Below are 26,602 nucleotides of genomic sequence, written 5' to 3' on the forward strand. Positions count from 1 at the left end.
GTCGCGAGCCTGCGCCGCAGCTGCACGGCTTAGCGCTGTGGAAGCGCTGCGTCGCTGCCAGCCTCGTCGTCGCTGCTCCAATCGGCGAGGAACTCGGCGTCGAGCCTGCGCCGCTTGGTGGCTGGCAGCACATCATCGGTCGCTTGCAGCGGCGTCTTGAAGGTGGCGAACGGGACGCTTTGTGTGGTGTGCACGGCGGGTTGTGGCCCGCGCATGCACTGGGCGACATGGCGCGCAACGTCGCCAGCGCGTGGATCCGTGCTCGCCTATGTGCAGAGTAAGCTCGCAGCTCGTGTCGTCGCGTGGCGGATACGTGGCGCGACAGAGCATCGATCGCTTCCTCTGCATTGCTACAGTCAATGTAGTTGGCCGAGAGAGCGAGCGTGGCCGTGAGGTTGCGCACGTAATGGGGGGTCCCCGTCGGGACAAAAAGGAGATCGCCTGCCTCCAAGATACATTCTTCCCGGCGCGCATACCTCATCAACGCACCATAGATCTTAGGCGCAATCACGTGTCGTACCAGAAGGGATCGTCGGCAGCGCTGGTCGGCAGCGGCAAGGCCACGTCGAACACAACGTCGTGGAGACCCGGGTGCCGGCGAGGGCGAAGTAAGTGCATGTCGCGCGGGTCCACGAGGATCCACTGTTTGCGTCCGTCGAGCAGCGCCATCCAAAAGTTGGAGCCAAACGAGTCGACGTGGAGCTGGCTCGCCGTATTCTTGGGGCCAACAAAGAGACTTGGCCACGTCTCTCGGTACAGCGCGCCTCTAAACGACACGTTCGTGTGTTCTTGTACAGTAGGAGTCGAAGTAGCTGATACTCTGGCAAGCGCTGGAGATAGTCGTGTGCAAAGATCGCTGGGATCGCAACGTCCTCGACGAGCTCTACTCGCGCTCAGCTAGACACTGCAGACTGTACATACCTGGAAGGTGTAATGGCACCGAGTGGTCGTGGATGTACAAATCGCTCGTCGCCAACCCCTCGATGAACGCACCGAGCGGCATCACGGGCCCGTCCTCGAGCCGCGCCCACTGCACCGAGTCTTGTACGTAGCGCTTTGTGGGCATCGGCTTCGAGGCGACGGCCGCGTTGGCGCCTAGCGACGCGAGGCTCCACATCTACCAGCGTCGTTTTTTAAGGTTGTTCGGGCACCGCCGTACTACCTTTTTCGTCAGCACAAGATGGGCGCCGCCGCGAAGAATCACAGGTCGCTTGGGCAAAGCGTAGTCTAAGTCCACATAAGTTGAGCGGAACCGGGTGCTGTAGGAGTGACACCGGCGAGGAAGCGGTCGTAGGAAAGGTCCTTGGCATCCACGGTCGCGACGGACGTGGCATCGATCGGCGCGCGCGTCTTCTTGAAGGTGCGCAATTGCGCGGCCATCGACAAGTTGAATGCGAATCGCTCCATTGCTATCTTGCTTTGCTCTATCCCACGACGACGATGCGTCGGAAGCAGCCGTCAAGCACAGATCGTACCAGTGTCCGCGCGGTCGACGACGACGTGCGCTAGCCGCGGATCCGCTGCGTCGAGCAATTCGATGTATAGCGCGGCTTCGAGGCTCACGCGGCCGCGCTCCTGGCGCCTACGAGCATGTCATACGATGAGCGAGCGTCGATGCACTTGGTCGCCGACGTGAGCGCCTCGATCTTGGCGCCAAGGTAGGCTCTTGTGGCGTCGAGCTGAAGAATGCGATGCAGTCGCGTGTCGGAGCTCACGGGCGATGACGGTCCTTGGAGCTTCTGCGACCGGTACCACCGCGCGACGTCGGCGAGTGCGTCGACCATGCTGCGCCACCGGGAACGCGAGTGTGTGTCGACCATCATTGGACCGACCCATCCGGATAAAAATACACCTGGTTGAGTTGGATCGACGGCGATGCGTTATCTCAAACGTCGTACTATCTGGGATGGCTCGCCCTCGAGCCTTGGCTCGCTTGGCGGTCTGTCTTCTACAAGACGCCTCCGAGATACCCCGAGATAGACACTTCACAATGCTCATGTCAGTTGTCCTTTGGAGAAGTTAGGCCAACGCGACCGCGTTCGACTCTGTGCGCGGCCAGTACGACGTGGTCGAGTTGCCGACGCCGGGCAGATTCTCAGCCGCATGCAGCTTCTTGGTACACCCATGGCCGCACAGCCGACGATCGACATACGTCGCCATCGCAGGGGATGCGCCACAGCCACAGACGTTGGTCACGAGCGCTGCGAGGCTGTCGTGGAGCTCCCGGTTGGCGAGTGCGAAGAAGGTACCACCGCGGCCGCCTTGGGACCCTGCGCACGACGACGAGCACGGAAACCCTTCCATGTTGAGGTCGCCAAAGATGGACAAATTGGCGTCACTGGAATGACGCGGCGTCGCAATGCCCCACTTGGCTAGACGCAGACGCCTTGTTAACATGGCGCTTGACACGATGCAGTACCGTGGTTGCCATCACGGACACGCCCACCCCGAAGAGACCACGTCACGCGACCGGTCGGCAGCGTCCAGCTATCAGTGTGCTTGCTTTGCACGACACGTTGCAGTAGACGATACCTGGCGTCCATGAGGTTCTCGACGTTGAACTGGAAGGTGCCGTCAGGTCGCAGCGCCACTGGTGACTCTGTTGGGCGCAAGCAGAAGGCGTGGGCCGCAGCGCCGTAGCTGTCACCGTCGCAGAGCGTCGGGGTGCCGTAGTTTTCGTCCCACCACGACGCGACGCTCACGTCCGTGGCAAAGGCCGTTGCAACCAAAGCCCATGGTGGCACCTCGGCGGAACGGCTCTTGAAAAGCCCGTGCACGATGATGCTCTGCTTGCCTTTCGTCGCCACCTGCACCTGCACAAACGGCTGCGCTGGGAGATGCGGGTCCACCATGACGGATGCAACGACGCGCGCCGTGCCCGAGAGCGCCGATGCATTCCGAAGCGACGGGCTCACGAGGAGGTTGTCGATGGCGTGGTAATGGTTTGCTGAGCACAGTCGTGCCGCCCGCCAGCCAGACGCGATCGTCGCGAGGGCTGCGTCGCCGACGGAGAAGGCGAAGAGATGCTGCGCGTACTCGACATTGTTGTCGTGCTGGCAGCCGAGACGCTCAAAGTCAAGCGATGGCGTCGGATCTGGAAAGTTGGGCGTTGATGTTTGCAGCACAAAGCCGCCGCTGGTGGCCTCGAACGCGACGAGCCCTTTGCTATGGGCGTTAAACGCGGCGTGTCCGCTGCAGACGAGCGACTTGTCCTGCTTGAGCGCGATACCATTGAGCTGGTCGTTAAAGTACGCCCAGTGCGTCGCGTTCGCACGCTGCCGCAGTGTTTGACTCACGGGATCGCGGCCGCCTTGGCCCAGGCAGTCGTAGCCCAGCGCGCGAAAGTGCTGCAGCTGCGGTCGGTTTGCGTCAGCGTAGAGGTAGCAAAGACCATGCCGCCGCGTCGGATCGACTTCGCGCGAGCACACGGGCGGCGCACAGTCGCAGGGCGTGGCGACGTACGCGCCGGACGCACCGCGGACCATGGACGGAAGCTTGAGCACGACCCACCAAGCGACAGGGTCTCCATTGCCATCGAGAGCAAAGAGCTCGGGCGGCGACGCCGTCGCGGCCAATGGCAGCCATACGCCCAAGATGACCACGGGTATGATCCAGTGCATGGTGATCGGCTTGGATCTTTTCGAGTGACCAGGTGCGTGAATTCGGCGTTTCTTCACTAAATATGGCATATGCCAGATGCAGTGCCGAGAGGTGATGCCATGCGATGGATGCACGCGCCATGAATACCGCGCTGGTTCGTTATTGAACGGATGTCTCTGCGGTGCCAAATCTACGTGACGCGTATGAACAGGCTTGGGTGGCGACTCCGCCGTGTGTGCTCTATGTGCTGCTCTCACGCCATGGGAACTATTTGCGGCACCATGGGCAAGGTAGAAGTATTTCACAAGGCATATGCCGATTCTAGTGCGCAGCACTGATTGGGCGCCAGCGTTAAACTTCGAGGTCACGTCTCCAAAATGCCTTGGTTTTTGTATGGCACCAAGTGCTCGGATACGATTTCAGCCAATGAGCGACGAGGCAAAAAGTCCGGCGATTTCCCGGAGGCGAAACACTGGTGTTGGAAAGGACCACACAGAAACAGGATGATGCAGCATGCGGAGGCCGCCCACTTGGCGCCGATGAGCGACCATGGCAGCCCGTCCGGGGCAGGCAAGATCCGCGGCTATCCGAAGCACCGCGCGGCCCATGCGGCGGCGGCGGCGCCGTACCGGACCCGCGAGTCGCACCAAGGTAGATCATTTTCGCCTCGTGGCAGCACGGTCACGCAGCTCGTACGGCAGGGGGCACGGGTCGGCGCGTGTACGTGGGGAACTTGGCGTGGGATGTCAAGACGGAGATCTTGAAGAACCACATGCGCATTTCGGGCGACGTCGAGGAGTGCGAAGTCAAGCAGGAAATCAATGGGCGCTCCAAGGTGCGCTCTCTGCACGCAGCAGCGCAGGCTCATCTTATCGTGTGCAGGGCTGTGGCATTGTGACCTTTGCGACGCACGAGATGGCGATGGACGCGATCTCGCGCCTCTCGGACACGGAGCTCCTCGGGCGCAAGATCTTTGTCCGCGAGGACCGCGAAGAGGCAAAGGCGCAGCTCGCGGCGCAGTCGGCGTACGCACCAGCGCCGGCCACGTCGTCGTACGACACCGCGCCGACCTCGTACGATGCGCCGCCGACCTCGTACACGACAGCGCCCGTGACGTCCTACGACATTCCGCAGACATCGTACAGCCACGCGCCGGCGCCATATGCGCCGCCAACCTCGTTTGCCCCGCCGCCGCAGCACGGTTTTGCACCAAACAACCCGTTTGCACCGGCGTCCGGCGGCGGCACGCGCGTGTACGTCGGGAACCTCTCGTGGAGCGTCAAGTGGCAAGACCTCAAAGACCACATGAAGCAAGCGGGCAACGTCCTGCACGCAGATGGTATGACATTCGCTTGGATTGCAAGAAAATTGCTGGACATCTACGTGTAGTCATGCTCGAGCCGACCGGGCGCTCCAAGGGCTGCGGTATCGTCGAGTACGACTCGCCCGAAGCGGCGCAGCGCGCGATCCAGATGCTCACCGACACCAAGCTCGACAATCGGCCTATTTTTGTGCGTGAAGACCGCGAGCCGCGCCCGGGGCACCGTGGTCCGCCCATGGCCCGCGGTGGTCCGCCGCCATTCGGCGCCCGGCCAGGGGCGGGGCATCACTCGCACCCGCCCATGTGCACCGTGTACATTGGCAACGTCCGTCATTGTTGAAGGTCCCACGAGCCATAAAGCTCATCGAATCCCGTAGCTTCCGTTTGACGCCATGTGGCAAGACGTCAAGGACGTGGCGCGGTCCGCGGCGACCGTGGACCACGTCGAAGTCATCCAGGGCCCGGACGGCCGCTCCAAGGGCTACGCCCTCGTGCGCACCCCGACGCCGGAAGATGCGCAGATCATCATCGGTAGACATGTCGCATATTTCGCCATATCGCTCACTATGGCGGTAGGCAAGCTCCACGACACGGAGTTTCGGGGGCGCTTCCTCGAGGTGCGGTTGGAGCGGGTACGGTAACCTTCGGGGCCGAGTCACGTGCGTGGCGCTGTGAAGAGCGCGATAAGAAGCTTCTGGAACCGCCGACGCGCCTACGACCCGACAAATATATTGCATCGTACACTAGTGTAGTACGTACGAGGAAGCCTCGCACGAGCGTTTGGACGCGGACCACAGCGACCTTTGCGGCGGAATTGGTCTCGGTCCCGGTGGGGGCCGACTGCCGGCGCACGATCGTGGCGGAGGAGGTCGATGCGTCGAGCTGTTGCTTGAGCCCTACGCTTATATTAGTCGTGTGTGTGGTCGAGCGATTGGTGCACGCTTGTTGCAGCTGCGCAAGTGCTGCCGGTCGTTGAGAAGCCACCTAGCGTAGCATTCTGCGGGACATCAGCGTTTTGGGCATCGCCGCACCGCACTAGACTTTGGCTCGTGTAGACGAGGTGCAATGCGTCCTCCTACGTGCACGCAGTTAGTGTGTACTACAGGACCTACTTGGGCCACCAGCGAGAGCGACGGAGGTAAGTGGCAAGTGCCAAAGGCGGTCGCATGTTGCTACACGCAGGTGAAAGGATGCCACCCGACAACGCGTACGAGAACAGCGAGTGGGGGCGCCGACGCCACGTCCAAGCATGCTAGTGCCTCTATCGTAAGGCGCTTCTCACTAGTACCCGGGCGAGAGGCCATGCCGCATTCAAGGTACGTATGCTATATTTACACACGCGTCTTCTAGGCCAAGTACTCGGAGATGGTGTCATGCACGCCACGCGGGAGTTCGTAGCGCACGTAGGCCAAGGCGAGCTGCAGTCTGCGCGCCATGGCGGTCGGATACGTCGTCGACATATAGTCTAGCATCCACGGGTATAATAAATGAGGCGTTTGCTCGGCAGTTGTACGTGTGAGCGCGTCGAGCACGTCCACGCGCTTCCAGTCGGTGGCGACTTTCAACGGTGTGTGTCCCAGCTAACAATAAGTTGCAGGAGACGTTGCGTGCGAGTTGATGGGCACCTCGTCTGCAAGGTGGGGTCGGCGCCCGCTCGCAAGAGGCACAACACGACGTCAACGTGCCCATTCCGGCTCGCGCAGTGCAGCGGCACTTGCTTCTACGCTCTGGAAGTGACGGCAATGCGTGACAATCGGTCCGCACCGACGCATCGCAGCCATCGACACGCGCGCCGTGGGCGAGGAGTAGCTCGACGGCTGCAAGGCGTCCCCACGTGCAAGCACAGTGCAGTGCGGTTTGGCGCTACGAAAATCGTCAGAGCGTCAGCACGGAGCGACGAGTGCGAATATGTGACCCCGGGACTCTGCGTCGCGTGCACGCTCGCGCCATGCGCAAGCAGAAGCTGCATCGCGTCGAGCGACTGGTGGCGGGCGGCCATGCACAGCGCTCTTTGGCCCTCGGCGTCAGCGCCGTCAACGACCAGTCCTTTCTCAATCCTATGCCAAGCTCACTCAAGCAGCAGCGAACGGCATCTACCATCGAGCGAGGACCGTCGTTTGGTTCAAAGACGCGGCATGGACGAACGCGTCGTGGGTCGTCATGGGCATGGGTGCGGCCGTCGCTAGCACCAGCGGTGGCGGAACGCGTGGAGCGGCGTCGAGGACCGTAATTGACGCCTGCATGAACGAGTACCGGTGGCAGTAGTAGTGGAACGTGCCCGCAGCGTCGAAGACGCGGAGAAAGCTCTGTCCGAGCGCCAGCTCGGGCGAGTCGGCGCTACCATCGACGCTACGCGACGTCTCACATCATCATACCATGCGTCTCCTCGTGTACCTCGTGATGGAATGCAACGGCGCAAATGGGTTGGCATGCACCCACGTCACGGTGGTGCCAATGGGCACGACGACGTGCGACGGCGCAAAGGCAAAGGGAGTGATCTTGACGAGCGCCATACCCCAAGAAGGTCGTCGAAACGGTGAAATTGCTGTTTATTCGTCGTTATGGGCAAAGTCCATAAAGGTGCTAAAGAAGGCCACGATCGCGTCCTTGGAGATGGTGCCGTTGGCGTCCGAGTCAAACTCGTTGAAGATGGCATCGAACGCGTCGTCGCTCAAGAGGTCGCCGGGCACGTCCATCTCCTTGAGCGTCGAGATGAGGAGCTCGCGGGCCTCGTCTCGGTTGAGGAACCCGTTGTTGTTCGGGTCGTACGACTGCCACATCTTGTTTATTGCGGCGTCCATCGCGGCCGAGAGGTCGACGTAGCACTCGTCGCTACTGTCCGCCATGCTTCCGTGCTTTGCGTCGAACTTCGAAGCCGACGAACTTCGCCTACGACCTTCGAGGCAATGGCTGGGGCCACAATTCGAGGTGCATTGGCCGTCAACCGATCGTCGCGACGGCGCGAACGTTGCGTTTGCCCGCGTCGGACTTGGCCGCTGCGTTGTCGGCAAGGATATGCGCACGCAACTTGGCGCGTCTTTTCGTGCCGATCAGATCCAGAGTTGGTGGGTTTTTTACCTGGTCAAGTAGCACGTTAGTGTACCCAACACCAAGCAATGGAACTCTAGACGGGTTGGAGCTGCGGGCTCACTCTGAGGTCTTCTGGTCGATGCCATGCCGTGAAGAGCCGCGAGCCTACTCGGCAGCATCTCGCAGGCCGGGAGGCGATACCGTCCACAGCAACGGTGCTGGATAGTTATACCGATGGGCACAGAGTCAAGCACAGAGGTTTGCAAAACGCTTCTACTTCAAGTGCAGTCTCTCGCTTTAGGATGATGGGACCGGTAGCTTGGCCATGCGAACGTTCTCGAGAATCCAATCGAGGTCCCCGCTCGGTACGATGTGCGTTCGAAAGGTGGCCGTGACAGCGACCTCGACCGTCTTGTCGTCGAGTGGCTTGCTGGTCTCGCTGCTACTCGGCGGGTCTTCTGACAGCGGCTTCATGACACACACCAGGTCGCTCGCCACTGTGAACTTGAGCACTTCATCTTCATCGGGCTCTTGCGTGTACTTGGCGGACACGATGGCGCAGCTCTTGACGCGCTGGGGCACTGCATATTGCGTCGGCGTCACCGAGTGCGACTTTTTATCGAGCAGCTTTTGGTACAGCGGCGGCGCGCACGCGGCCATGAGGAACGCGTTGGCCTCTTCGGACGGCGTCGTGCGGTCAAGCTGGCACTGGACCATGGACTTGCTAAACATGTGCTGTACACTCGTATGCACAGCATGGCGGGCTCCTTCGACGAACTCGCGCAGGTCGACGTCGTGGTCCGAGGTCGGCGAGCATGACGAGAAGACGATGTTGAGCGCCTGGCCGAGCGACCTGGCGCGATGATGCCATCGGCCAGTAGGCTGTCGACGGTCTTGCCCTGGAAGCGCTTCGCCACGCGCTCGCGCACGCCCAAGGCGCGCGGGACGCCGCCGTTCGTGAGCAACGTCGCTACGGTTCGAAGCATCCCAAGTTGCTCGCCTCGCGATGACGACGGATGAATTCGGACATGTCCTGATTTCAACATGACTATTCGCACTCAACCCTATCCTGCAACCGCGAGCTTCGTCGTCGAGAGCATGCCGATATGGCGAGCGTGCTGCAAAGACTTCTATCGTACTGCTGTCTGGGCGAACGATGCTGGATTGCACTGTGTGTACGTACCGGTATTTAAAACAAGATCTTGATGACGATGGAAGATGGATATGGCAACGCGCCAACTGCGTCGCTTGCCTCCAGGCCACGACGTCGTCCAATAATGTGTCATCAAGTGCCACGGTACAACAGAGCCACCAGGATTGACGGAATAGCGCGAGCTAACGGCGTGCCGCCTTGTATTCGACGGGACCGCGCTTGGCTACCCAATTATGGACGATGCATTGACGGAACCTGCAATAAAGAAGCTGCAGCGTAGCTTCGCCCCACAACCTTCCTTTCTATGCAGGTTTGCAACTAAAAGAAGACACCCGAGCCAGCTCGATCGTGTCCCAGCTTGAACTTGCCGCCCCCGTCGCTCTGTTGTCCGTCATAACACAAAAACGCACCGCGTCAATCGCGTTACAGGTGCAGGCTATCCGCACGCAGTTCCTCGCCACCAACGTGCAGCAACGTCGACGATACACACCATGCCATCCCCTATCGGTAGATGGCTACGATCTACAGTACACTGCAAGCACGAGACGACTTCCCTTGTCGTCATCTCTCACACGTTTCTTATGCGCGCGTTTGTCAATTGCTTGTTGAGGTGCGTGCTACAAGTCAGATCATTTTTTTACCGAGCGCCACCATCTGTTAGAACGTGAAGACTGCCGCGCCACTCTAGCGCGGCAAAGCAAACCACCTCTGAAGACACGTCTCGACTAGATTCTTCAAAGCGGTTCGCTTTCTTCTGGGACGATGTCTCGGGCGTCTCGAGGTGCCTTGGGTGGTGGGCGATAGCTGTGGGTGATTGTCGTGCCATCTCGATTCGGACCAATTGGGACTTGTCCTATCCTTACAAATGGCTAATTCCACGCAGCTTTGCGGCGGTCTGGGCTGCGATGCGTGCAGCGTGGCCCGCCATGCGCCCGATCTGTGCGCCGCAGAGTCTGCAATGTGAAGTAATCAAGATCGTGGGCGCAACACACCACTGTGGACATCAACGCGCCGTCACCAACTGTGGTCGCCATGGCTTCAATGTGGTGCAACCAGACAGGCCGAATATTGGCGCCTTGGTCATTCCCAAATCCCACAGAACGAACGAGGATGAAGACTGCAGTAGTGTCTTTGGCGGCCGTCGCCGGGCTCTGCTACGTGTGCTACAACTACTCTTCGAAGCGGTGTCACGGCGTGAGTTCGCGCCGGATCAGTGTGGCCGAGCTCCGGTCGCAGCCCACGTGGGTGTCGCTCTGTGGCGTCGTCTTTGACACGGGCCGCCTCGACGGCTTTGTCGGCGCGCACGGCACGTTTGGCGACATTGGCGGCCATGACGCGACGCTGGTGTTTTCCGGTTGCCTTTGCACCACTGGTACGCGTCAACGAAACGTGGATGGTGATATTGAGGCCACACTCGACAAAGAAGTTGACAAAGACACGCTCTCAGCTGCCCAAGTAGCTACGCTCTGCTCCTGGCTCGCAACGTTCGGACTGCAGTTTCCAATTGTTGGGATCATGGCCGATATGTACCGCGATGCGAAATGGACTTCTACCGTGCGCACGGTCCTCGACAAATCCTCGCCCCAAGGCAGCGACGGCGCGCCCAAGTGCCCACTGGGCTTTGGCGCCAAGCGACCCTTCCCCGTCACGCTGCGCCCGTGCCTCACGACGCAGAACGGACCGTGGATCATCTTCAACGGCACACGCTACGACGTCTCGAACGCTGCGCTCTTTGATGCCTCGTCGCCCTTCCACGTCTACATTGGCCACGACATTACGGTCGCGCTGGCGCTCGGGTCGCTGGACCCGAAGGACTTTGACCAGCCACTCACGCCCGACACCAATCTCACGTACGCGCAGCAAAAGCTCCTCGCGCAGTACCAGAACGCCTTCTCGTCGACGCTCGCCGTCATTAGCTCGTCGTAACCTCGACGCCTCCGTCCAAGGAAGACGGCCTCTATAATATTAATTAATTAAGTCTAGTAGTACACACTCGGGGCACGGTGTCGACGACGAAGAGCCACGGTCTGCGTCCTTGGTGGCACAAAGACGGCCGGACTTGGTATAAAAGCGCACCCAGCTCTTAGAACGGACAACCTGGGCCACTGGGTAGAGTAGGCCATTGGCTCGCAGGACATGAGCTGCTTATCCTTGGCCCGCTCGCGGAAGAGAAGGAAAGGCAGCCACCCAGATCGATGCTACTACTTCACGGCCCAACTCAGGCCTGTTTGCATTGCGGGAAGCACCCATGCTAGCGGATGCCGGCGACATGTGCGACGGACCCCATTTTTCTGCTCTTCTTATTTCCCGAACCCACGTCGTTGTTTTGGCCCCGCGTCGTCGTCGAGAACCGAGATGGGATCAAGAGCTCGGTGGAGGCCCGATAATGATGATCCTGAGGCTTCACCAATGAGCCGAGCTGTTGTCGCCAGCTTGCCATGCTCCGAATCCTCCCAGGTAGGTACTTTGGAATGCACACGACCGCCACAAGCAAAGCAAAAAGATACGTCGTGGCTGGTGCGTTGAAGAAGCGGCCATTCTGACCCTCTGGACCAAGCTGCGAGTGCACCTGACCGTCCTGCTCCTGGAGACCCACTCGATGCTTGGACGCCACGTGGGCTTGTGCTGCTGCTGCAACCGCCCTCCAGCGCATGTCTGTAGGCTGCGTGTACCGTACTACGGGTACAGTACTCGTCGTGTACGTGTACAGCGACGGTACGTACAGTCCGCAAGACAACCGCCACGTTCGTCCCAGTTATCTCGGCCAGTGTACCAACTGTAGTTGGTGTCAGTGCGTAGATGGAAATGGCGGTCGAATTGGCAGCACAACGGCGCGTGTACAGCACCTCGACGGCGCTAGCCCAAGCGGGACCATGCCAAAATGAGACTACGTATTATCTTGCAGCAGCGGCCACGGGCGTCTTCCAAGCATGCGAATAAGGAGCCACGATCAATCGCCTTGTGCACAAGCCGTGTGCGGTGCCACACCTTTCTGCAGTGTACTGTATGATAGCAACCACCGCATGAAGCAAACTCGTTTTCTGCAGCAGCACTTTCTCCATCTGTCGTTATGACAGCCGGTATGACGCGCTCTGCACTGCTTGCGGCTCATTCTTGCAGGCGACAAGAGGGCGCTCTACCGTTGTGAGGAGGCGCGAGAAGATCGTCGCGCAACAAGGTGGTGCCACCGATGCCACGCGAGCGCCGCTAACGTAGTACTAGTACTACTTAGGCGAACACTGAAACTTCAACTTTTCCCGTGCGTCTTTTTGTGTCCAAGTGCATCAACGTGGCTGCAGAATCAACAAGAAGACCGACACGACATGCCTCTGCAGCAGCTCGGCGGCCTCGCGCCCTGGTCCAAGCACGCGAACGCGCTCAACCACATCGACCACGTGACGCTCAAGCGGCCGTGCGCCAAGGAGGCGCCGACGCTGGTGCTACTGCCCGGCGTCGTCGTCGAGTACGCACTGCACGTCTGCCTCCGCACGTCGCTCGCGCACCTCGCGGTCACCAGCGCCAAGCCCACGAGTCGCGACGCCCGGCGGTCCCGCGTCGACGCGTACGCCGTCACAGAGTACATTGTGCACCGGCGCTTCTCCGAGTTCTATCGACTTTGCGCCGAGCTCACGCGCGTTGTGCTGGCATGCGAGACCAGCTGCGTCTACTGCTACCAAATGCTCTCGGTTCTCGACGACACGCTGTTTCCGCACCGAGGACCGTACTGGGTCACGCTGCGCCAAGCCCAGCTCGAGGCGTGGCTCACGACGATCCTCTCGGTGGCGCGGGCGCATCCCGGGCAGTTTGAGTCGCGCTGTCACGGTTTCTGCACCGTCATGCGCCTGCTGGTGACCTTTTTAGCGATCCCTGACCTCTAGTCGTTCCTTGTACTTGTATATATATATATTCACAAAGCACGCAGTCCATTCATTCAGTATCTAGTCGTTGTCGCTACAAAAACAACAATACGTGTTTACGCCGTCGCCGTCGCCTCGGCGATCGACGGTAGCCGCGTCGATCGCGTCACGGTGTCGGGCTCGCTGGTTTTCGCAGCCGCAACGAGCGCCTCGGTGGTGACTGCAGCTGTCGCTGTCGCCGCCGCCACGAAGATCTTCTCTTCGTGCGTCTCTTCGTGCTTGGGCTCGATCGGAGGACTGGTCTTTGCCTCGACCTCGTTCGTCGACGTCGCACGCACCATGGGCGTCAATGGGCGATCAGGCGCGTCGTCCTGCGGCGTCATGGCCGTCGGGAGGTAGCTCACGATCCACTCGTACACGGCGGTATTCACCTCTGGCGCGTCACCGCCGAGGCTGTTGTAGAGCTCCTTGAACTCGGTCACAGTCTTGTCCTTGGCGCCAATCTGGCGCACGAAGCGGTCGGCTTTGATGCGCGGCTTCTTGGCGTCGGCCTTGCCGTTGAGGATGAGCACGGGGAGCTTCAAGCTCGTCTTGCGGTGGTCGAGCTCCCGCGCCGCGTTCAAGTGCATGTCGTCCGTCTCGAAATCCTCGTCGTTCTCGGTCGGCGACGTCGTCGGGTCGCTAATGAACGAAAAGTTGTTGCCCATGTGGTCAAGCTGCTTGGGCATCACTACACGAGACAGTCAGCTGCGTTCTTCGTCGACCATCTCGGACGTACGCTTTTGGCGAAACATGGCAAACGACGGCCGGCGGGGCATGAGCGCCCGGACCTTCTCGAGGTTGGCCGACAAGTTGGTCGTGATCGACTCGAGGTACCCGATGGGCCCCGAGAGGTCGGGCGACGTCATGATGAGCCCGCGCCACGGAAACCCTGCTTCGATCGCCGTGTGCGCGGCCATGAGCCCACCGTAAAAGACACCGCAGAGAAAGTAGTCGACGTCCGCGTCGCCCAGCCGGCGCGCGATGCCCCGTACAAAGTGGTGGACGTCGTCGACGTACTTTTGCACCGAGCAGGCGCTGGGCGCCGGGCGCTCGGCGGCGTTGGCCGAGATGCGCTCGACGTTGAGCTCGGGGTTCGGGTGCTTGTAGAGCGAGTTGTCGACGAGCGAGTCGTCAATGACCGGGCTCTGCTCGAGGGCGAAGACCGCGATCTGGTGGCTGGCGAGGAACTTGAAGAGGCTCGCGTACCGGCCGCAGCTCTCGCCGGTCGACGGGAGGAAGACAAGGACGGCGCGCGGCGACTGGGGCACGAACGAGACGCTGTGCAGGTGCTGGTGGCGGCCGTTCACGACGACCGCGCTGCCCTGCGAGAACGTCGCCGCCTTCCGCGTCGTCGGCTCCATATCTGGTTCTGGCTCAATCCACCGACCAACTGGCTGCAGCTGGCACATGATTGGCATGCTTTTTGCACACGTCCATACCGCGCCATATACAATTCAATGCATTTGGAAATGAATTAGCTTGCTTTTTGTAAGCAATAATAAGAATGCTCGACATATCATTTGCTGCAACGGCACTGGCGAGAATTATAATACAGTCCGTAACACAACGAGCCAGTGTTACGATCGTCGCCACGCGTTGGCACGGTGTTACGTGCACACTATTGTCTTGTACGTCCTTGTGGATATCGTATGGAAGCCATGCAGGCTCGATGCGTTTGAAAGGAGCACGTCGAGCTGGCGCCAAAGACACGAGTGTCGTCAGCGATATCAACGGCTTGCGGTGTGGAGAAGGACCAGCTGTGGTTCAGCAAGGACCAGTGGGCATATGTATGTCGAGGTTGCAGTTCCGCCAGCGATGCTCCTGCTCACTCTTCGCAGCGACGACGGAGATGCCGACCAGGCCGGCGTGGCAGGTGGCGCTGGAGGAGATCCGCGGGGCCTTCTGCGAACCAAGCTGGCGGGAAAGACTCGCTGCAAGTACTGTTCGCGGCGTCGAGTCCTTGTCGCGGCGCCAGGAACGCGTGCAATGCTTCTGGCTCGCTCGCAACAGCAGGTGCAGCTACTCGAAGCTTCGATGATGTGGTCGTCTTGCATTGCTGATCGTAGGAGGCGACGCGTTGGGTGAAGTTCTGACGTGAGTCCTGTCGAACTGGCGCGACCGAGACCGGCAGTAACACGCCTTCGCCGCTACTGCCACAATTGCATTCGACAATGGGCAGCGACCACGCCGGGGACGACTTTGAAGACGACGACGTGAGCTACGACGCCGACAGCTACCTCTCTCGACCCGGCAGCGAAAGCACTCTCGAGATCGAGCACAGCCGCCTCACACGCAGCCGGACCTCGTCGCAAGACTATGTCATGCGAACGCACGTACCGCTGTGGTGCAAGCAGGCGCGGGCGCTCGGGTACCTCCAGTCCGTGGTCATCTCGACGATCGCGCTCGAGCCTGGGCAAAGGAAGCGGTCGACGGTCTATTACATCCTCGATGTCTTCTACGCGCTACCCCAACTCGGCTCGGTGCGATCGTTCCAGCAGTGCGTGGAGCCCCAGTACCAGCTCCGCCGAAGGTTCAGCGACTGCTTTGACCTGCGACGACGCTTGCTCGAGATCTGTGCGCCAAGCGACCATCGCCACGTATGCGACTACTGCAAGGGCCTGCATCACGCTCTCAAAGCGACGCGGTTTCCCAGCCGATGGCCACGTGCTTGGGACGTTCTCGCGTGCTGGCACTCGACGCTTCTCCGGAAGCGCCAAGAAGGTAATTCATGCCTGCAGTTGTACGTGGTCGGTGATCTGATGGTGTGTGTAGGCTTGCAAAGCTGGCTGAATCGACTGCTGACGACGACGCACAAGACCGTGACGCCTGTCGGAGCGTGCGAGGCGTCGCTGCTTGTGCTGCATGAGCTCTCAATGTTCTTCCTCGAGTCCCCGCCTACCGACTCGGACCGATAGAAATCGATGGCCTCCATAACAAGTATTGCCCATGCATTTCCTCCTGCTCCTTCCGGACGCTTGCCGGCCACCTGATGCCGTCCACGTCGCATGGTGTGCTCGGTGGAGAGCCGTGGTCAGTCGCACGGGTGGCGATATGGCGCGGCAACGGACAAGGTACGTACAGATTGTCTTTGCGCTGCTGAAAGATCGCAAAATCGCAAACCCAGATCTGTGTGCAACTTCAAGTTGAAAATCAGCCAATCACAGGCGGTGTATGGCCGACGCAGCGTCGGATTGGTGAAAACGCTTTGGACGCTGGCAAGCTCCCATGACGACGACGACGTCCCTGACCCTCCGTGCGATGGGCTTTTGCGGCGCAGACGACTCGGTGCACCCGAAGCTCCTCCAGACGCTCTCGGTACACTACCCATGGATCGAGTGGGGCGTGCTCTTCCGCCCAGACCTCGAAGGCAGCCCGCGGTACGCGACCAGCGGCTGGGTGCAGCAGCTCGCAGCGTGCGCCCGGGCGACGCCAATGAAGCTAGCGGGCCATCTCTGCGGGTCGCGCTGCCAAGACATCTTGGCGGGCGACGCATCCTTTGTGCAGGAGCTCTACGCCATGGGCTTCCACCGCGTGCAAGTGAACGCCACCGCTGCCAACCACGTGCTTGTCGAGGCCGGTCGCATTGACGAGTACGTCGCCAACATCCGCCGCTGCATGGCGCGCGTGCCGCAGGTCGAGTGGATCATCCAGTGCAACACCGAGACCAAGGCGATCTGGGAACCGCTCGCCGCGGCGCCGCCCGCCAACATGAGCCTCCTCTTTGATGCGTCGTGCGGTCTTGGCGTGCCCATGACGGAGTTTCCCAAGCCGCTCCCCAACATTCCGTGCGGGTACGCTGGCGGCATTGGCCCCAACAACATCCGCAGCATGCTCGAGCGCGTCCAGGCAGCGTCGGGCGGCGCGCCAGTCTGGGTTGACATGGAGTCGAGTCTGCGGCTCAAGGTGCTCGAGTGCGTCACCGACGTCTTCTCGGTCGAAAAGTGCTTTGTCTGCGCCGACGTCGGTGTGACGGCGTTCGGCCTCGCCCTTGAGCACATGTAATGAAAGCTGCATCTCTCGATGTCCCGATATGCGTGTCACCACAGAGATCGGAAGAAGCACGCACTTGAACGCGCGGAAAAAGTCGTGGAAACGCTACTGGATTGCGCAGCGGTAGCTCGCATCGGCTTCGGCGAGCTTTGGCCGCTTCGAGAGACGCATCTCGTCGGTGGCAGCCTTCCGCTTCTTCGATGCATTCTCCGTAGTATCGGGATAGGACGTGCGGAGGCAGGCGGCGAGCGTCGCCTGGCGCACGCGCTTGGACGGCCAGTTCTCTTGCCCCGGTCCTCGGTCCACGCGAAGAGTCGACCGGTCGTCCATGGACCAGTTCGTGCAGGCGCGCTGAGCACGGCATGTCTCGGACGCGACCATGAGCTGTACGATCGCGGCCACGTCGGCTCGCGGTAGTGTCGGCTGGTCGTAGACGCGCTGGACCTTCTGCGTGTCGACGAGCACGTGGGGCCGTCGCTGCGCCTCTTCGACCAGCGGCCGCGTGACTTCGACGTACTCGTAGCCCGCAAAGCCAACGCCGGCGCCCGAGAATGGAACGACGCCATCGACGAACCCAAGCGCGTACTCCCGCGCAGTCGTCGTCGGCGCGAACTGGACGTGCTTGGGCATCTTGGGTTCGACTGGGATCTTTCAGCTTTGATTGCAGAGCAGCTAGGACTGTTTGAAGAGAATTTCCACGCAACGTTTCACTTGTGTCGTGGGGAATTCTCTCAAAACAGTGCTGCTCAAATATGAGAGTCCCTTTCGAGTTTGGCTTCACCTGGAACGCGAGCCACGACGCGTGCCATGTTCATCGACGGACGTAGTTGGGGTGCTCTATGCAAGAGCACGCGGAAGTGAGCGAGTGAATATGCAGACGTTCGTCACCGAGATGTGCGGCGAGACAACTGCAAAAGGCAAAGTTGAAGGCAACTTGCCGGCTCGGAGCGCCGAGAGTGACTGTCTGCACGCTCCTAGATTCATTCGAGTCTCGTTGACGACGAACCTCGCGGTCGTGCGTTCTGCGCGCACCAGATTTCTAGCAACCAGATTTCTGGCAACCAGATTTCTAGCTACGACGCTACCGGTATTATAGTTGTGTTTATCTTCTTTTCCTAGACTTGTGCACAATCTTGTCGCAAGTCGGCGCTTTGAAATTCAAATTCGTCGAACGGGCCTGTGATTGGTCAAAATACTAGGAATTCCAGCCCAAATCCAATTTCTCGACGGGTGCAACACGATGGAGAAGCCGACGGGCGCGGACCGACCGGCAACGACGCGGCCGCGCATGACGATGCACGTGCCCATGAACATGCCACTGCAGGTCACGCCCATGGCCGCTTACCTCCAGATGCCATGGATCGGGCCCGACGACCCGTCGTTACACGCCAAGCACATGAAGCGTCTCTGCGCATTCGATCGATCGACCGGCCGCTCATGCTCATCATGTAGGCCGACGCAACGACGCCATCGGCCTCCCGTACATGGCGCCATTTGACGGCGAGAGCAACAAGAAGCGCGCCAAGCCCGTCAAGCGGTTAACAGAAATGATCAAGCTCGAGCCCAAGCGGCCAGGCGACGACACCGCGGCCGACTATGTCGCCTGGGTCAAGTTTCTATTGCAGCCACCAACCATGTGGTACCGCGATCAGAAGGGCCGGCAGACGACCTTTGCGATCCAAGTCGGATTGACGCAGGGCGTGCCGGACGCCTTCGTGCCGCTCGAAAGCAAGGGCTACTTTACCGTCAAGCTGCTCTACGAGAACGGGTGCCACATATGAGCACCTCGACCATGCCTCACCATACCTCGCCATGCATTAGCACCGAAGTCCGTGACCAGCGCATCTTGGACTTGAAGGAGGGCGCGTTCCCGGACGCCAACGCCACGTCGACGACCATGAAACTCCGCATCAACGACATCTCGAGTCGCCACCAAAACCAGGTACACGCTACGACGTCTCTCTCTCTCTTTCCAACCAGATCCCGCAGAAGTTCCGCGTGCAAGTGTCGTACGTCTCGCCCGTCCCGATGCGCGTCTGTCCGGCGCTCTCGAACGCGACCCAAGTCCTCTCCAAGCAAGTCGTACGCGCCAAGCTCGCCCACACGGTTGACATTGCGATCTATAGAAACGAAGCGCGCCGCGACGGCCCGCAGACGAACTCGGCATGGCTTCGGACGACGTGTCGCGCGCCTCCAACGACAGCGAGGCCACGGTCGCGTTCTCGAGCGCGTCACCGTCGCCATCCGCGTCACCGCTCAAGACACCCCATGCTGTCGAGCGAGCCGAGACGCCTCTGGACGTCGTGCACCACTTTCGCGCGGCCAAGCCGACGGCCGTGGTGCAGTGGGCAGCCACCGCCCACGGCATTCTCTCCCAAGTCCAGTGGGCCCGGGTGGCCGCCAGCGTGATCGAGTGCCCTGTGTGCAAGGTGCGCCACGACGGCCCGCGGCATCTCGCGAAACACAGCAATGACTGCCTCCTGCGCATGCTCATGCAGTACCCTGCGATCTGTACGCTCGCTGCCATACGAGTCGAGAAAGGCTCACGCTTGCACCTAGTTCCATCGCCGCGTACAGAGAGGAGCCCGGACCTCGTGCGCCCGACGCCGCTGCGGTAGACGCTGTGGATATCGCCGTCGAGTCTCATTGCACGCGTGTAGCGCGGACACGGTGGTTGTCGCCGAGCCCTTGGAGCTCAACTGCTTGTCCGTCTCGGCGTTCCACGCGTCCGAGTCGCATCTGCTCAAGAGCCTCAGCCGCGTGTCCGTCTCCGACCACGAGCCGGACTTTGGCTCGCTCTCGTCGTCGCAGCTCGAACACTTGTGCCCGCCGCCGCTCGCCGACTCGGCGCACATGCTGTCGCAGTTTACGGACGCGCCGCTCACGAGTTTCGTCGAAGAGTCGATTCTCGCGGTCGGCCTCAAGGCGGTGGCGAAGCGCCACGCAGCCTTCGACCGAACATGGTCCCTGGTTGGGTTTTACCACGTGGTAGAAGGCACGTCGGAGTTGGCTTCAATAATTGCGTCGGATTAGGTGGGCACGGACTCGCTGCAGTTTGAAGCCGTGAGCGATCGGGACCAAGACGCGATCTGGGACGCCCACCCAGAGCTCGAAGCCGCAATTCGCCGCGTCCGGCACCGACGAAGTGCGCGCGACCCGAAAGTCTTTCCGTGCGTTGGCGACCCTGACATGCCGACCCTCGACGACATCAAGAGTCGTCTTCTCCAGCAGTATAGTACACAACAAACCGTCTGAGATCAGTCCACGTTGCAATACTATAGTACCTTTTTAACCAAACCAACACTTTGCGATGCTGCGTACTCGAACAAACGCGCATAATGGCTCAGAGTCAAGACCCGGCGAAAGGCTTTCGCGTCCTTGGGTTTCAAGTGTCGAACTCGGTCGGCCTATCGACAACTGGCTCAAGTCTCGATCTCGTGTCCGAATGGCTTATGGAAGCGCCGTCGCTTTACTAGGGACAAGGGATCGGCGCGCCGAGATCAAGGTGCGAAAACGAGCGAGCAAACAACGCATCGTGAAATGCAGATACTTGGCGTTCCGGTCGGTTTGGCCGTCGCGCAGATGGATAGATGGCCTCTGTCAAGCGATCGAGTCGCTTGCTGCCAGTGGAAATCTTCCATGCAAGAGCTGGGCGAACGCACCAAGGCCGCCTTCAACAGGTTCGATCTGGACGGCAAGATCGCAACCAAGAAGATCCAGGTCTTGGTGGAAACTAGGCCATGATTTCGATGTCCTTGGTTGAAGCATCAAAATTGACCAGATTTTTTGTTTTGGCCAATTTCAAGTTGCATCTTATCTTGAGAGTTCTGCATTCGATACAACAGCGTCTGAATCCTTAGGACAACGACATTATTGTTGCAACTACATATATATATAACACTATTAGCGACTACGTGCCAACAAAGAAAGCGGGGACGCGGTCTTTGATGAGGATTTCGTGAGGCGACGGGTTCTTGGAAAAGACGGCAATGTACGGCGACGGGCTCAGCGTGTCCTTAAATGTCAAGCGTGAGCCTCGTATTTCTGGAGAAGACTACCTCGAGGTCGTAGCTGAGGCGGATGGGGTGCGTGTCCGAGCTGGACGCGAGCGCGAGGCTGCGGCCGTCGCGGCACGGCGCGTAAAAGAGGCGGTTGCGCACAAAGTGCTTGAGGCGGCTGCCGTACTCGTTGGGCGAGACCGCACTCACGTTGTGCATGTCCTTGCAGAGACAGAGTCCGAGAACGTAGCGCTGGAGCGTCCAGCGCCACGTGTACCGCTGCAGCATGTCGATGACGCCGACGTAGTAAAACTTGTCGCGGTACTTGGAGACGACCGCCGCGTGCTGCGGCACATCTTGGAGCGATCCATGCGCGACGCCAATCAGAATGCTACGACACTTGGTCGAGATCCACAAGAAGAGTGGGCTCCTGTACCTATAGTCCATGATGCCGCGCGCCGCGAGAAACATGATGTCGGCCACGAGCTGCGCCTGCATCTCGATTTGCACGTCGTCGTCGACGTGGATGGCTTGTCGGAGCTTGAGAAAGTCAATGTCCATCATGAGCTTGGCGATCGGGAGCCGCTCGCGGGCTTGGCGGATGACGCGCTCGACGTCATCGGAGCGGATCGCTTGGCGGCGGTCCGTGTTGCCCTTGAGGTCGAACCGCTGGTGCACGGGCCCGTCCTTGAAGAGGTTGTGCATCACGACAAAGTACATTTTCTTGGACCCGACGGGCAGCGAGATCGAGTGGCACCCGAGGTAGCGGCAGAGGTACGACCCTGGGTGGCTCTGCAGGTGGCTGTGGTAGTACGGCCTATCGCGAGCTCGTCGACTGTATTGAAAGAATTGACGTACAGAATGCCGCGGAGCACGTCAAACTCGCCTCTCGGGACACTTTTGACCATGAATTGGCGGTTGGCTACGACACACATTATTGTCTTGCGTGTCTCGTCCAAAGCAGTTTACCCGTAAAGTAAAAGAGGTTGCCGCTCTTGCCTTCCGAGCCGTGCTCGTTGAGGATCTGATCGAGCGCAAACGCCTCCATGTAGGACCGGTCGTCGATGCCAAAGTGGTGGCGAAGGTGCTGAAAGACGGCCGGCGCCACGTCCTCGAAGGCGAGGACGCTGCTGGCGAAGCGGCCGTGCACCACGATCGTCTTGGCTTCGACGCGCGCGTAGTCGTCGAATGCAATCTCGGCGCGCGGCTCCATCGCCGCCCGCGACGCCGACTCGATGATGCCCATGGACGTGTACTTCATGATGCTCTGCCGAAGGACGTTGGAGACGTCGAGGTCGTCATGCTCGTTCCCTGCCGTCCGATCCTCGTCGTCGTCGTCGTTGGTGCAGCGCACCGTGTCGGCGCGGCGCCGGCCAACGACGTCCAAGCGGAAGAGCGCAAAGACAGCGACGAGATCGAGGCCCTCGACGACTTCGTCGATGATGCTTGTCGTGCTCGAAGCGCCTCCGTGCAAGACGTCGACCGTGTACACGACAATGGATGCGATCCCGACGCTGGCAAAGACGCCGAGGTACGGCAAGATGCGCTTGGCCATGCGCCGCGTCGTGAGGTGCGCCTGTGTCTCGAGGATGCGCGACTTGCGCCATGCGACAAAGAGCGCGATCGCAATGTAGAGCAGACCGAGGTAGAGCGGGACGTCCATGTAAATGCCCGTGTGTCGCGAGTCGCCGTTCGCACAGACAAAGGTGCGGAAAAGGGTTGTCCAGAGTGCCGCGCCGGGCCACGCCACAGCGTGGTGCAAGACGCTGTTGGCTTGGAACGGCAGAAACGGGTTGAGGAGCGACGAGATGAGGTCGATCGCCAGCATGAGGTTCCAGAACGTGGCCGCGGACGTGAAGAAGACCATGGTCCAAAAGAGCCAGAGGGCCACGGGGTCAGGCTGCAAGTTGGCCACGTCCACGATCGAGTAGTCGCTGCGGCCATCGACAGCGAGCAGCACAAGGTGCATGACGGCGCGAAAGGCGATGGCGAGCGCGTGCGAGATGAGGATGCAGAGCAGGACGGGCCCCGGGTGCTGGCGCGCCTTGGGGTGCACGGCGACGAGGTACACGGTGGCGCAAAGCACGCAGAGCGCGAGCGCGAGCAGCACGGCGGAGAGCGCTAGCGCCATCCCAAATGGCTACCAGAGTGAGCTGCCAGATCATCGGGTCGGAGGCACCGCGCGATCTGATTGGCTAGCCGACCTGAGTTTGCACTTGCCTTCGAAAAAGGCGTCGTTGGCGCTCGCAATCGAGGTCCTGGATTAGGGTCGTCGGCTTATATGAGCAGTACAAGCTACGTGGCGCGGTCGTCGTCGTCGACGGCGCGAGGAGGTCCATCAGAAAGAAGGTGCGGCCGTGCATGTCAAGAACGCGCCTCGAAACTGCAGCCTAGCTCTCGTGTTCCGAGCCAAAGCGTTCAGCAGCAGTGCTGGCTCCTGCACAGACTGGGAGCGGCTCCACGCGCCTGTCTATTGACGCCATCTGTTTGTCACAGCGATCACGCGACGTCAGTGGACCGATCAGCCAAGGGGTTACTGTCGCCAGTTAACATGGCCATAGCGTTTCGGTAGTTTGAATGGACTATTGTGGATCAAGGCGTTAAATGATGTCGTACAGCTCTGGCGCGGGGTCGTGGAGGTTGGCCGAGAGCCACAGCATGGACGGCGTCACGTCGAGCATGGCCGTGTCGGCATCCACAAGTATCCTCTGCGAACGAAAGTGCCCTCGTCAATAAGATTTAGAAACGTACCGGCGTGAGCTGGCCGAGGCCGCTCGGGCGCTCGGCGGTCAGCGAAAAGTTGCCGGGCAGCGAGGTGCGGCTCGAGCGGCGGGTTTGGTTGAACATGCTGAAGCGGATGAAGCCCAGCAGCCGCGCTCCGTACTTGCGCGCAGGCACCGCACTCACGTCCTGCGTGTCCTTGCACAAGAGCGTGCCAAGCACCCAGCGCTGGACCTATCAAACGATTAGAGTGATCACGAGTGAGTCTAATATGTCTACCGCCCAACGCCAGCTGTATTGCTGCAGCATGTCAATGATGCCGACAAAATAGACATCGCAGAGGTCCTTGGACGGCACGTGGTTGCAGAGACCGACGACGGGGACTTCGTCGCCCGAGATGTGCTTGACGCCAACGAGGATGCTACGCCGCCTAAGAACGTAGATTCTTCAAGGACAATTGCACTACCTGTAGTCCATGATGTTTTGTTCGGCGAGAAACGTTATGTCGGACTTGAGCTGGCCTTGCATCGCCGTCGCGTTCGCGTCCGAGAGATGCATGCACCGGTGGATGCGCGAGAAATCAATGTCGAGCATGAGCGGCTCGATGAACTTGCGCGCGAGCGTGTCCTGCATGACGCGCTCGACGTCACCGTCGGGAATCGCTTGGCGGCGGTCCGTGTTGCCTTTGATGTCGTACACCTCGTGGACGCGGCCTGTCGCAGTCTCCATGGAAAAAACGATTGTGCGTGGAGGCTCGTACCTTCGTTGAAGAGGTTTTGCATGACGACAAAGTACATGCAACGCGTGCCGACGGGCAGCGTGATCGAGTGGCAGCCAAAGTACCGACAGAGGTGCGTCGCACGGTGCGTCACGAGGTACTTGTAGTACGCCGGTCTATGCAGGATATGGATACGCACATCCATACCGGAACATGGACAGAGCCGTACAGGATGGACCGAAGCACGTCAAACTCGGACTTGGGCACGCTCTTGACCATAAACTGCGCATTGTCTGCCATGAACATCCATAAGAAACGAAAGAGACTGTCCACGTCGTACGTGTAAAGTACATGATGTTGCCGCTCTTGCCCTTGAGCCCGCACTCGCGCAGCCCCTCGGAGCGGGCAAACGCATCGCGGTACGAGGCCGCGTCGATGCCAAAGAGCTCGCGGATCGACTGAAACACGAGCGGCGCAACGTCGGTGAAGCGCAGTCGATCGGACGCGGTCGCGAGTTGCCCATGGACGAGGATCCCCTTGGTTTCGACTTTGGCAAATTCGAGCTCGAGTGGGATTTGGCCGGGCACGGTGTCGCGGTCGCACATGCCCGACGCTGCTTCGTAGATGCCTGCTTTCGTGCACTCCATGATGCTGTTGCGCATCTGCTGGGCGACGTCCACCGCAAAGTCGTCGGCCGTGTCGTCGTCCCGGCCGACTAATACATACGAAAATGAAGCCATTGAAAGCGATGGGCTTACTTTGGTAGGGGGGACTGTTGGGCGTGACGGTGTGGGTGGTCATGGTCGAGAGGCGGCGACGGGCGAGCGACGCCTTGGTCGAGCCCCAGAGGCGAAACACGATCGCCGAGTCAAAGAAATAGAGGACGAAGACGAAGAGGGTCGAGAGGCTCAAGAGGAGCTGGTCCACGTAGTTGGTCACGGTCGTCGTGCTGTAGTACATCTCAAAGACGTACAGGATGAGGAAGCCGATGCTCATGGTCGCAAAGACAGCGAGGTACGGCAGGATGAGCATCGCCATGTTGCGCGTCGAGACGTGCGCCTCGTACTGCAGCACGCGCGACTTGGCCCACGCGACGCGCAGCGCAATGCCAATGTAGAGAAGGACGGCGTACGAGGGCAAGACGATCCAGACGCGCATGATGCCGTCGTCAAAGTCGCGCTGGAAAAGCCAAAGCGGAAGATGACGGTCCAGACGCCCGCGGCCGGCCATGCGTGCGCGTGGTGGATCAAGTTGTTCGACTCGAACGGCAGGAATGGGTTGGAGAGCGACGAGATGAGGTCCATTGCGAGCATGAGGTACCAGAAAATTGCTGCTGCGTCAAAGTAGACGTAGCACCAGAACGGCCCGAGCGCGCGGCTCGTACCGGTGTTCGCAAGGTTGGCGACGTCGAGGACCGTCGCTGTCGAGGACGCATCGCTGAGGAGGACGAGCTCCATGGCAGCGCGGGCAATCATGGCGGCGCACGACGCAATCACGATGCAGATGAGGACCGGGCCCGGGTGCGCGCGCTTCTTCGCGTCGCGGATGAAGAAGTAGACGGTCGCGACGAGGATGCCAATGGCCGTGCCGAGCATCAGCGCTTGCCACGCGAGCGCAGCCGTCATAGCGCAAATGAAGCCCTGCGATCTCGCGCGAGGAGTCGCATGGTCCCGAGATCGGCGAAGCCGCCGCCGGAGATGCAGTGCAAGCGGTCACGTCGGGCGGATTCGGCATGTGCAACGGCCAAAATGCCGAAAATAAGCCGGTGCCGTCTCGTCGCGCGTCATCCTGTTCAGCGCGGGCGAGATTATTTCGCCGCTTCTCCATAGAGAGGCAGAAGCGGCCGTTCACGACACGTAGTGCTGCGTCGTTCCATGGTTGCTTTCGCTGCTGCGATTCGATATTTTCTGCCGGTCGTGGGCAGCTGCCTCAAAGGTTGCAATCCAAGTCCATAGGCACCCGAGGCAGCTGAGCTACACGTAAATTTATACATGTTGCCTTGGCTAAGAACTTCGCTGGCTGTCGTCGCGTCGTTGTGACGATGTGCAGCGACAGAAGTGTATCAGTTGCTTGTGCACTTGCCTCCTCCTACACCTCTTCCGCAACCGGGACACGACTTGAGTTTGCCCATCAATCAATGGTTGATATATTTCGTCCGTCTCGCCAGTTCGA

At 60.2% G+C, this 26,602-nt stretch overlaps 15 protein-coding genes across 15 annotated transcripts; 7 read left to right on the forward strand and 8 right to left on the reverse strand.

The window, feature by feature from the left end:
• Positions 1-29: 29 nt before the first annotated feature.
• SPRG_03018 (hypothetical protein) lies at positions 30-1,784 on the reverse strand (the record flags this gene model as incomplete). Its single annotated transcript, XM_012341599.1, has 9 exons — positions 30-266; positions 314-476; positions 521-766; positions 820-883; positions 922-1,117; positions 1,163-1,227; positions 1,275-1,424; positions 1,476-1,582; positions 1,633-1,784. 9 exons carry the CDS (start codon positions 1,782-1,784, stop codon positions 30-32), a joined length of 1,380 nt encoding a protein of 459 aa, XP_012196989.1.
• Positions 1,785-2,019: 235 nt separating this feature from the next.
• Positions 2,020-3,631, reverse strand: SPRG_03019 (hypothetical protein; the record flags this gene model as incomplete). The annotated part of the gene is made up of 3 exons (XM_012341600.1): positions 2,533-3,631; positions 2,420-2,487; positions 2,020-2,372 (listed from the first exon to the last, which is right to left on the reverse strand). Exons 1-3 carry the CDS (start codon positions 3,618-3,620, stop codon positions 2,020-2,022), a joined length of 1,509 nt encoding a protein of 502 aa, XP_012196990.1. The 5' UTR covers positions 3,621-3,631.
• Positions 3,632-4,085: 454 nt separating this feature from the next.
• Positions 4,086-5,663, forward strand: SPRG_03020 (hypothetical protein). The gene is made up of 6 exons (XM_012341601.1): positions 4,086-4,251; positions 4,302-4,435; positions 4,483-4,939; positions 4,990-5,246; positions 5,299-5,452; positions 5,498-5,663. The coding sequence occupies exons 1-6, from the start codon at positions 4,104-4,106 to the stop codon at positions 5,560-5,562; spliced, it is 1,215 nt and encodes a 404-aa protein (XP_012196991.1). The 5' UTR covers positions 4,086-4,103; the 3' UTR covers positions 5,563-5,663.
• Positions 5,664-6,245: 582 nt separating this feature from the next.
• On the reverse strand, positions 6,246-7,767 carry SPRG_03021 (hypothetical protein; the record flags this gene model as incomplete). Its single annotated transcript, XM_012341602.1, has 8 exons — positions 6,246-6,386; positions 6,435-6,501; positions 6,603-6,641; positions 6,686-6,784; positions 6,837-6,978; positions 7,019-7,258; positions 7,316-7,419; positions 7,519-7,767. 8 exons carry the CDS (start codon positions 7,765-7,767, stop codon positions 6,268-6,270), a joined length of 1,059 nt encoding a protein of 352 aa, XP_012196992.1. The 3' UTR covers positions 6,246-6,267.
• A 439-nt stretch (positions 7,768-8,206) lies between these two features.
• Positions 8,207-9,348, reverse strand: SPRG_03022 (hypothetical protein). The gene is made up of 2 exons (XM_012341603.1): positions 9,135-9,348; positions 8,207-9,081 (listed from the first exon to the last, which is right to left on the reverse strand). Exons 1-2 carry the CDS (start codon positions 9,235-9,237, stop codon positions 8,249-8,251), a joined length of 936 nt encoding a protein of 311 aa, XP_012196993.1. The 5' UTR covers positions 9,238-9,348; the 3' UTR covers positions 8,207-8,248.
• An 866-nt stretch (positions 9,349-10,214) lies between these two features.
• Positions 10,215-11,030, forward strand: SPRG_03023 (hypothetical protein; the record flags this gene model as incomplete). The annotated part of the gene is made up of 2 exons (XM_012341604.1): positions 10,215-10,476; positions 10,528-11,030. The coding sequence occupies 2 exons, from the start codon at positions 10,215-10,217 to the stop codon at positions 11,028-11,030; spliced, it is 765 nt and encodes a 254-aa protein (XP_012196994.1).
• A 1,362-nt stretch (positions 11,031-12,392) lies between these two features.
• SPRG_03024 (hypothetical protein) lies at positions 12,393-13,030 on the forward strand. Its single transcript, XM_012341605.1, has one exon. It carries the CDS (start codon positions 12,428-12,430, stop codon positions 12,980-12,982), a length of 555 nt encoding a protein of 184 aa, XP_012196995.1. The 5' UTR covers positions 12,393-12,427; the 3' UTR covers positions 12,983-13,030.
• Positions 13,013-14,386, reverse strand: SPRG_03025 (hypothetical protein). Its single transcript, XM_012341606.1, has 2 exons — positions 13,740-14,386; positions 13,013-13,691 (listed from the first exon to the last, which is right to left on the reverse strand). The coding sequence occupies exons 1-2, from the start codon at positions 14,362-14,364 to the stop codon at positions 13,078-13,080; spliced, it is 1,239 nt and encodes a 412-aa protein (XP_012196996.1). The 5' UTR covers positions 14,365-14,386; the 3' UTR covers positions 13,013-13,077.
• Positions 14,387-15,174: 788 nt separating this feature from the next.
• SPRG_03026 (hypothetical protein) lies at positions 15,175-15,935 on the forward strand (the record flags this gene model as incomplete). Its single annotated transcript, XM_012341607.1, has 2 exons — positions 15,175-15,724; positions 15,776-15,935. The coding sequence occupies 2 exons, from the start codon at positions 15,175-15,177 to the stop codon at positions 15,916-15,918; spliced, it is 693 nt and encodes a 230-aa protein (XP_012196997.1). The 3' UTR covers positions 15,919-15,935.
• Positions 15,936-16,228: 293 nt separating this feature from the next.
• Positions 16,229-17,032, forward strand: SPRG_03027 (hypothetical protein; the record flags this gene model as incomplete). Its single annotated transcript, XM_012341608.1, has 1 exon — positions 16,229-17,032. The coding sequence occupies one exon, from the start codon at positions 16,229-16,231 to the stop codon at positions 17,003-17,005; it is 777 nt and encodes a 258-aa protein (XP_012196998.1). The 3' UTR covers positions 17,006-17,032.
• A 66-nt stretch (positions 17,033-17,098) lies between these two features.
• SPRG_03028 (hypothetical protein) lies at positions 17,099-17,623 on the reverse strand (the record flags this gene model as incomplete). Its single annotated transcript, XM_012341609.1, has 1 exon — positions 17,099-17,623. One exon carries the CDS (start codon positions 17,621-17,623, stop codon positions 17,099-17,101), a length of 525 nt encoding a protein of 174 aa, XP_012196999.1.
• Positions 17,624-18,233: 610 nt separating this feature from the next.
• Positions 18,234-18,774, forward strand: SPRG_03029 (hypothetical protein; the record flags this gene model as incomplete). The annotated part of the gene is made up of 2 exons (XM_012341610.1): positions 18,234-18,396; positions 18,446-18,774. The coding sequence occupies 2 exons, from the start codon at positions 18,234-18,236 to the stop codon at positions 18,772-18,774; spliced, it is 492 nt and encodes a 163-aa protein (XP_012197000.1).
• A 344-nt stretch (positions 18,775-19,118) lies between these two features.
• Positions 19,119-20,320, forward strand: SPRG_03030 (hypothetical protein). The gene is made up of 4 exons (XM_012341611.1): positions 19,119-19,504; positions 19,553-19,607; positions 19,654-19,981; positions 20,027-20,320. The coding sequence occupies exons 1-4, from the start codon at positions 19,159-19,161 to the stop codon at positions 20,246-20,248; spliced, it is 951 nt and encodes a 316-aa protein (XP_012197001.1). The 5' UTR covers positions 19,119-19,158; the 3' UTR covers positions 20,249-20,320.
• Positions 20,321-20,870: 550 nt separating this feature from the next.
• SPRG_03031 (hypothetical protein) lies at positions 20,871-23,122 on the reverse strand (the record flags this gene model as incomplete). Its single annotated transcript, XM_012341612.1, has 5 exons — positions 20,871-21,008; positions 21,052-21,382; positions 21,428-21,808; positions 21,850-21,913; positions 21,961-23,122. The coding sequence occupies 5 exons, from the start codon at positions 23,120-23,122 to the stop codon at positions 20,904-20,906; spliced, it is 2,043 nt and encodes a 680-aa protein (XP_012197002.1). The 3' UTR covers positions 20,871-20,903.
• Positions 23,123-23,730: 608 nt separating this feature from the next.
• On the reverse strand, positions 23,731-26,055 carry SPRG_03032 (hypothetical protein; the record flags this gene model as incomplete). Its single annotated transcript, XM_012341613.1, has 8 exons — positions 23,731-23,946; positions 23,992-24,133; positions 24,179-24,425; positions 24,473-24,606; positions 24,660-24,723; positions 24,771-25,145; positions 25,189-25,609; positions 25,636-26,055. 8 exons carry the CDS (start codon positions 26,053-26,055, stop codon positions 23,731-23,733), a joined length of 2,019 nt encoding a protein of 672 aa, XP_012197003.1.
• Positions 26,056-26,602: the final 547 nt, after the last annotated feature.

This window comes from Saprolegnia parasitica (assembly GCF_000151545.1).
Source record: "Saprolegnia parasitica CBS 223.65 unplaced genomic scaffold supercont2.7, whole genome shotgun sequence".
Classification (NCBI taxonomy): Eukaryota; Oomycota; class Saprolegniomycetes; order Saprolegniales; family Saprolegniaceae; genus Saprolegnia; species Saprolegnia parasitica.

Coding starts and splice junctions, on each gene's coding strand:
- SPRG_03020 (XM_012341601.1), top strand. CDS start 4,104: ATGATGCAGCATGCGGAGGCCGCCCACTTGGCGCCGATGAGCGACCAT. Junction 4,940..4,989: donor CAACGTCCTGCACGCAGATG/GTATGACATTCG, acceptor ATCTACGTGTAG/TCATGCTCGAGCCGACCGGG. Junction 5,453..5,497: donor AGATGCGCAGATCATCATCG/GTAGACATGTCG, acceptor CTATGGCGGTAG/GCAAGCTCCACGACACGGAG.
- SPRG_03022 (XM_012341603.1), bottom strand. CDS start 9,237: ATGACACATTATTGGACGACGTCGTGGCCTGGAGGCAAGCGACGCAGT. Junction 9,082..9,134: donor AGATCTTGTTTTAAATACCG/GTACGTACACAC, acceptor GCAGTACGATAG/AAGTCTTTGCAGCACGCTCG.
- SPRG_03024 (XM_012341605.1), top strand. CDS start 12,428: ATGCCTCTGCAGCAGCTCGGCGGCCTCGCGCCCTGGTCCAAGCACGCG.
- SPRG_03025 (XM_012341606.1), bottom strand. CDS start 14,364: ATGGAGCCGACGACGCGGAAGGCGGCGACGTTCTCGCAGGGCAGCGCG. Junction 13,692..13,739: donor TGCCATGTTTCGCCAAAAGC/GTACGTCCGAGA, acceptor TGTCTCGTGTAG/TGATGCCCAAGCAGCTTGAC.
- SPRG_03030 (XM_012341611.1), top strand. CDS start 19,159: ATGGCTTCGGACGACGTGTCGCGCGCCTCCAACGACAGCGAGGCCACG. Junction 19,608..19,653: donor GTGCGCCCGACGCCGCTGCG/GTAGACGCTGTG, acceptor GCACGCGTGTAG/CGCGGACACGGTGGTTGTCG. Junction 19,982..20,026: donor TGGTTGGGTTTTACCACGTG/GTAGAAGGCACG, acceptor GCGTCGGATTAG/GTGGGCACGGACTCGCTGCA.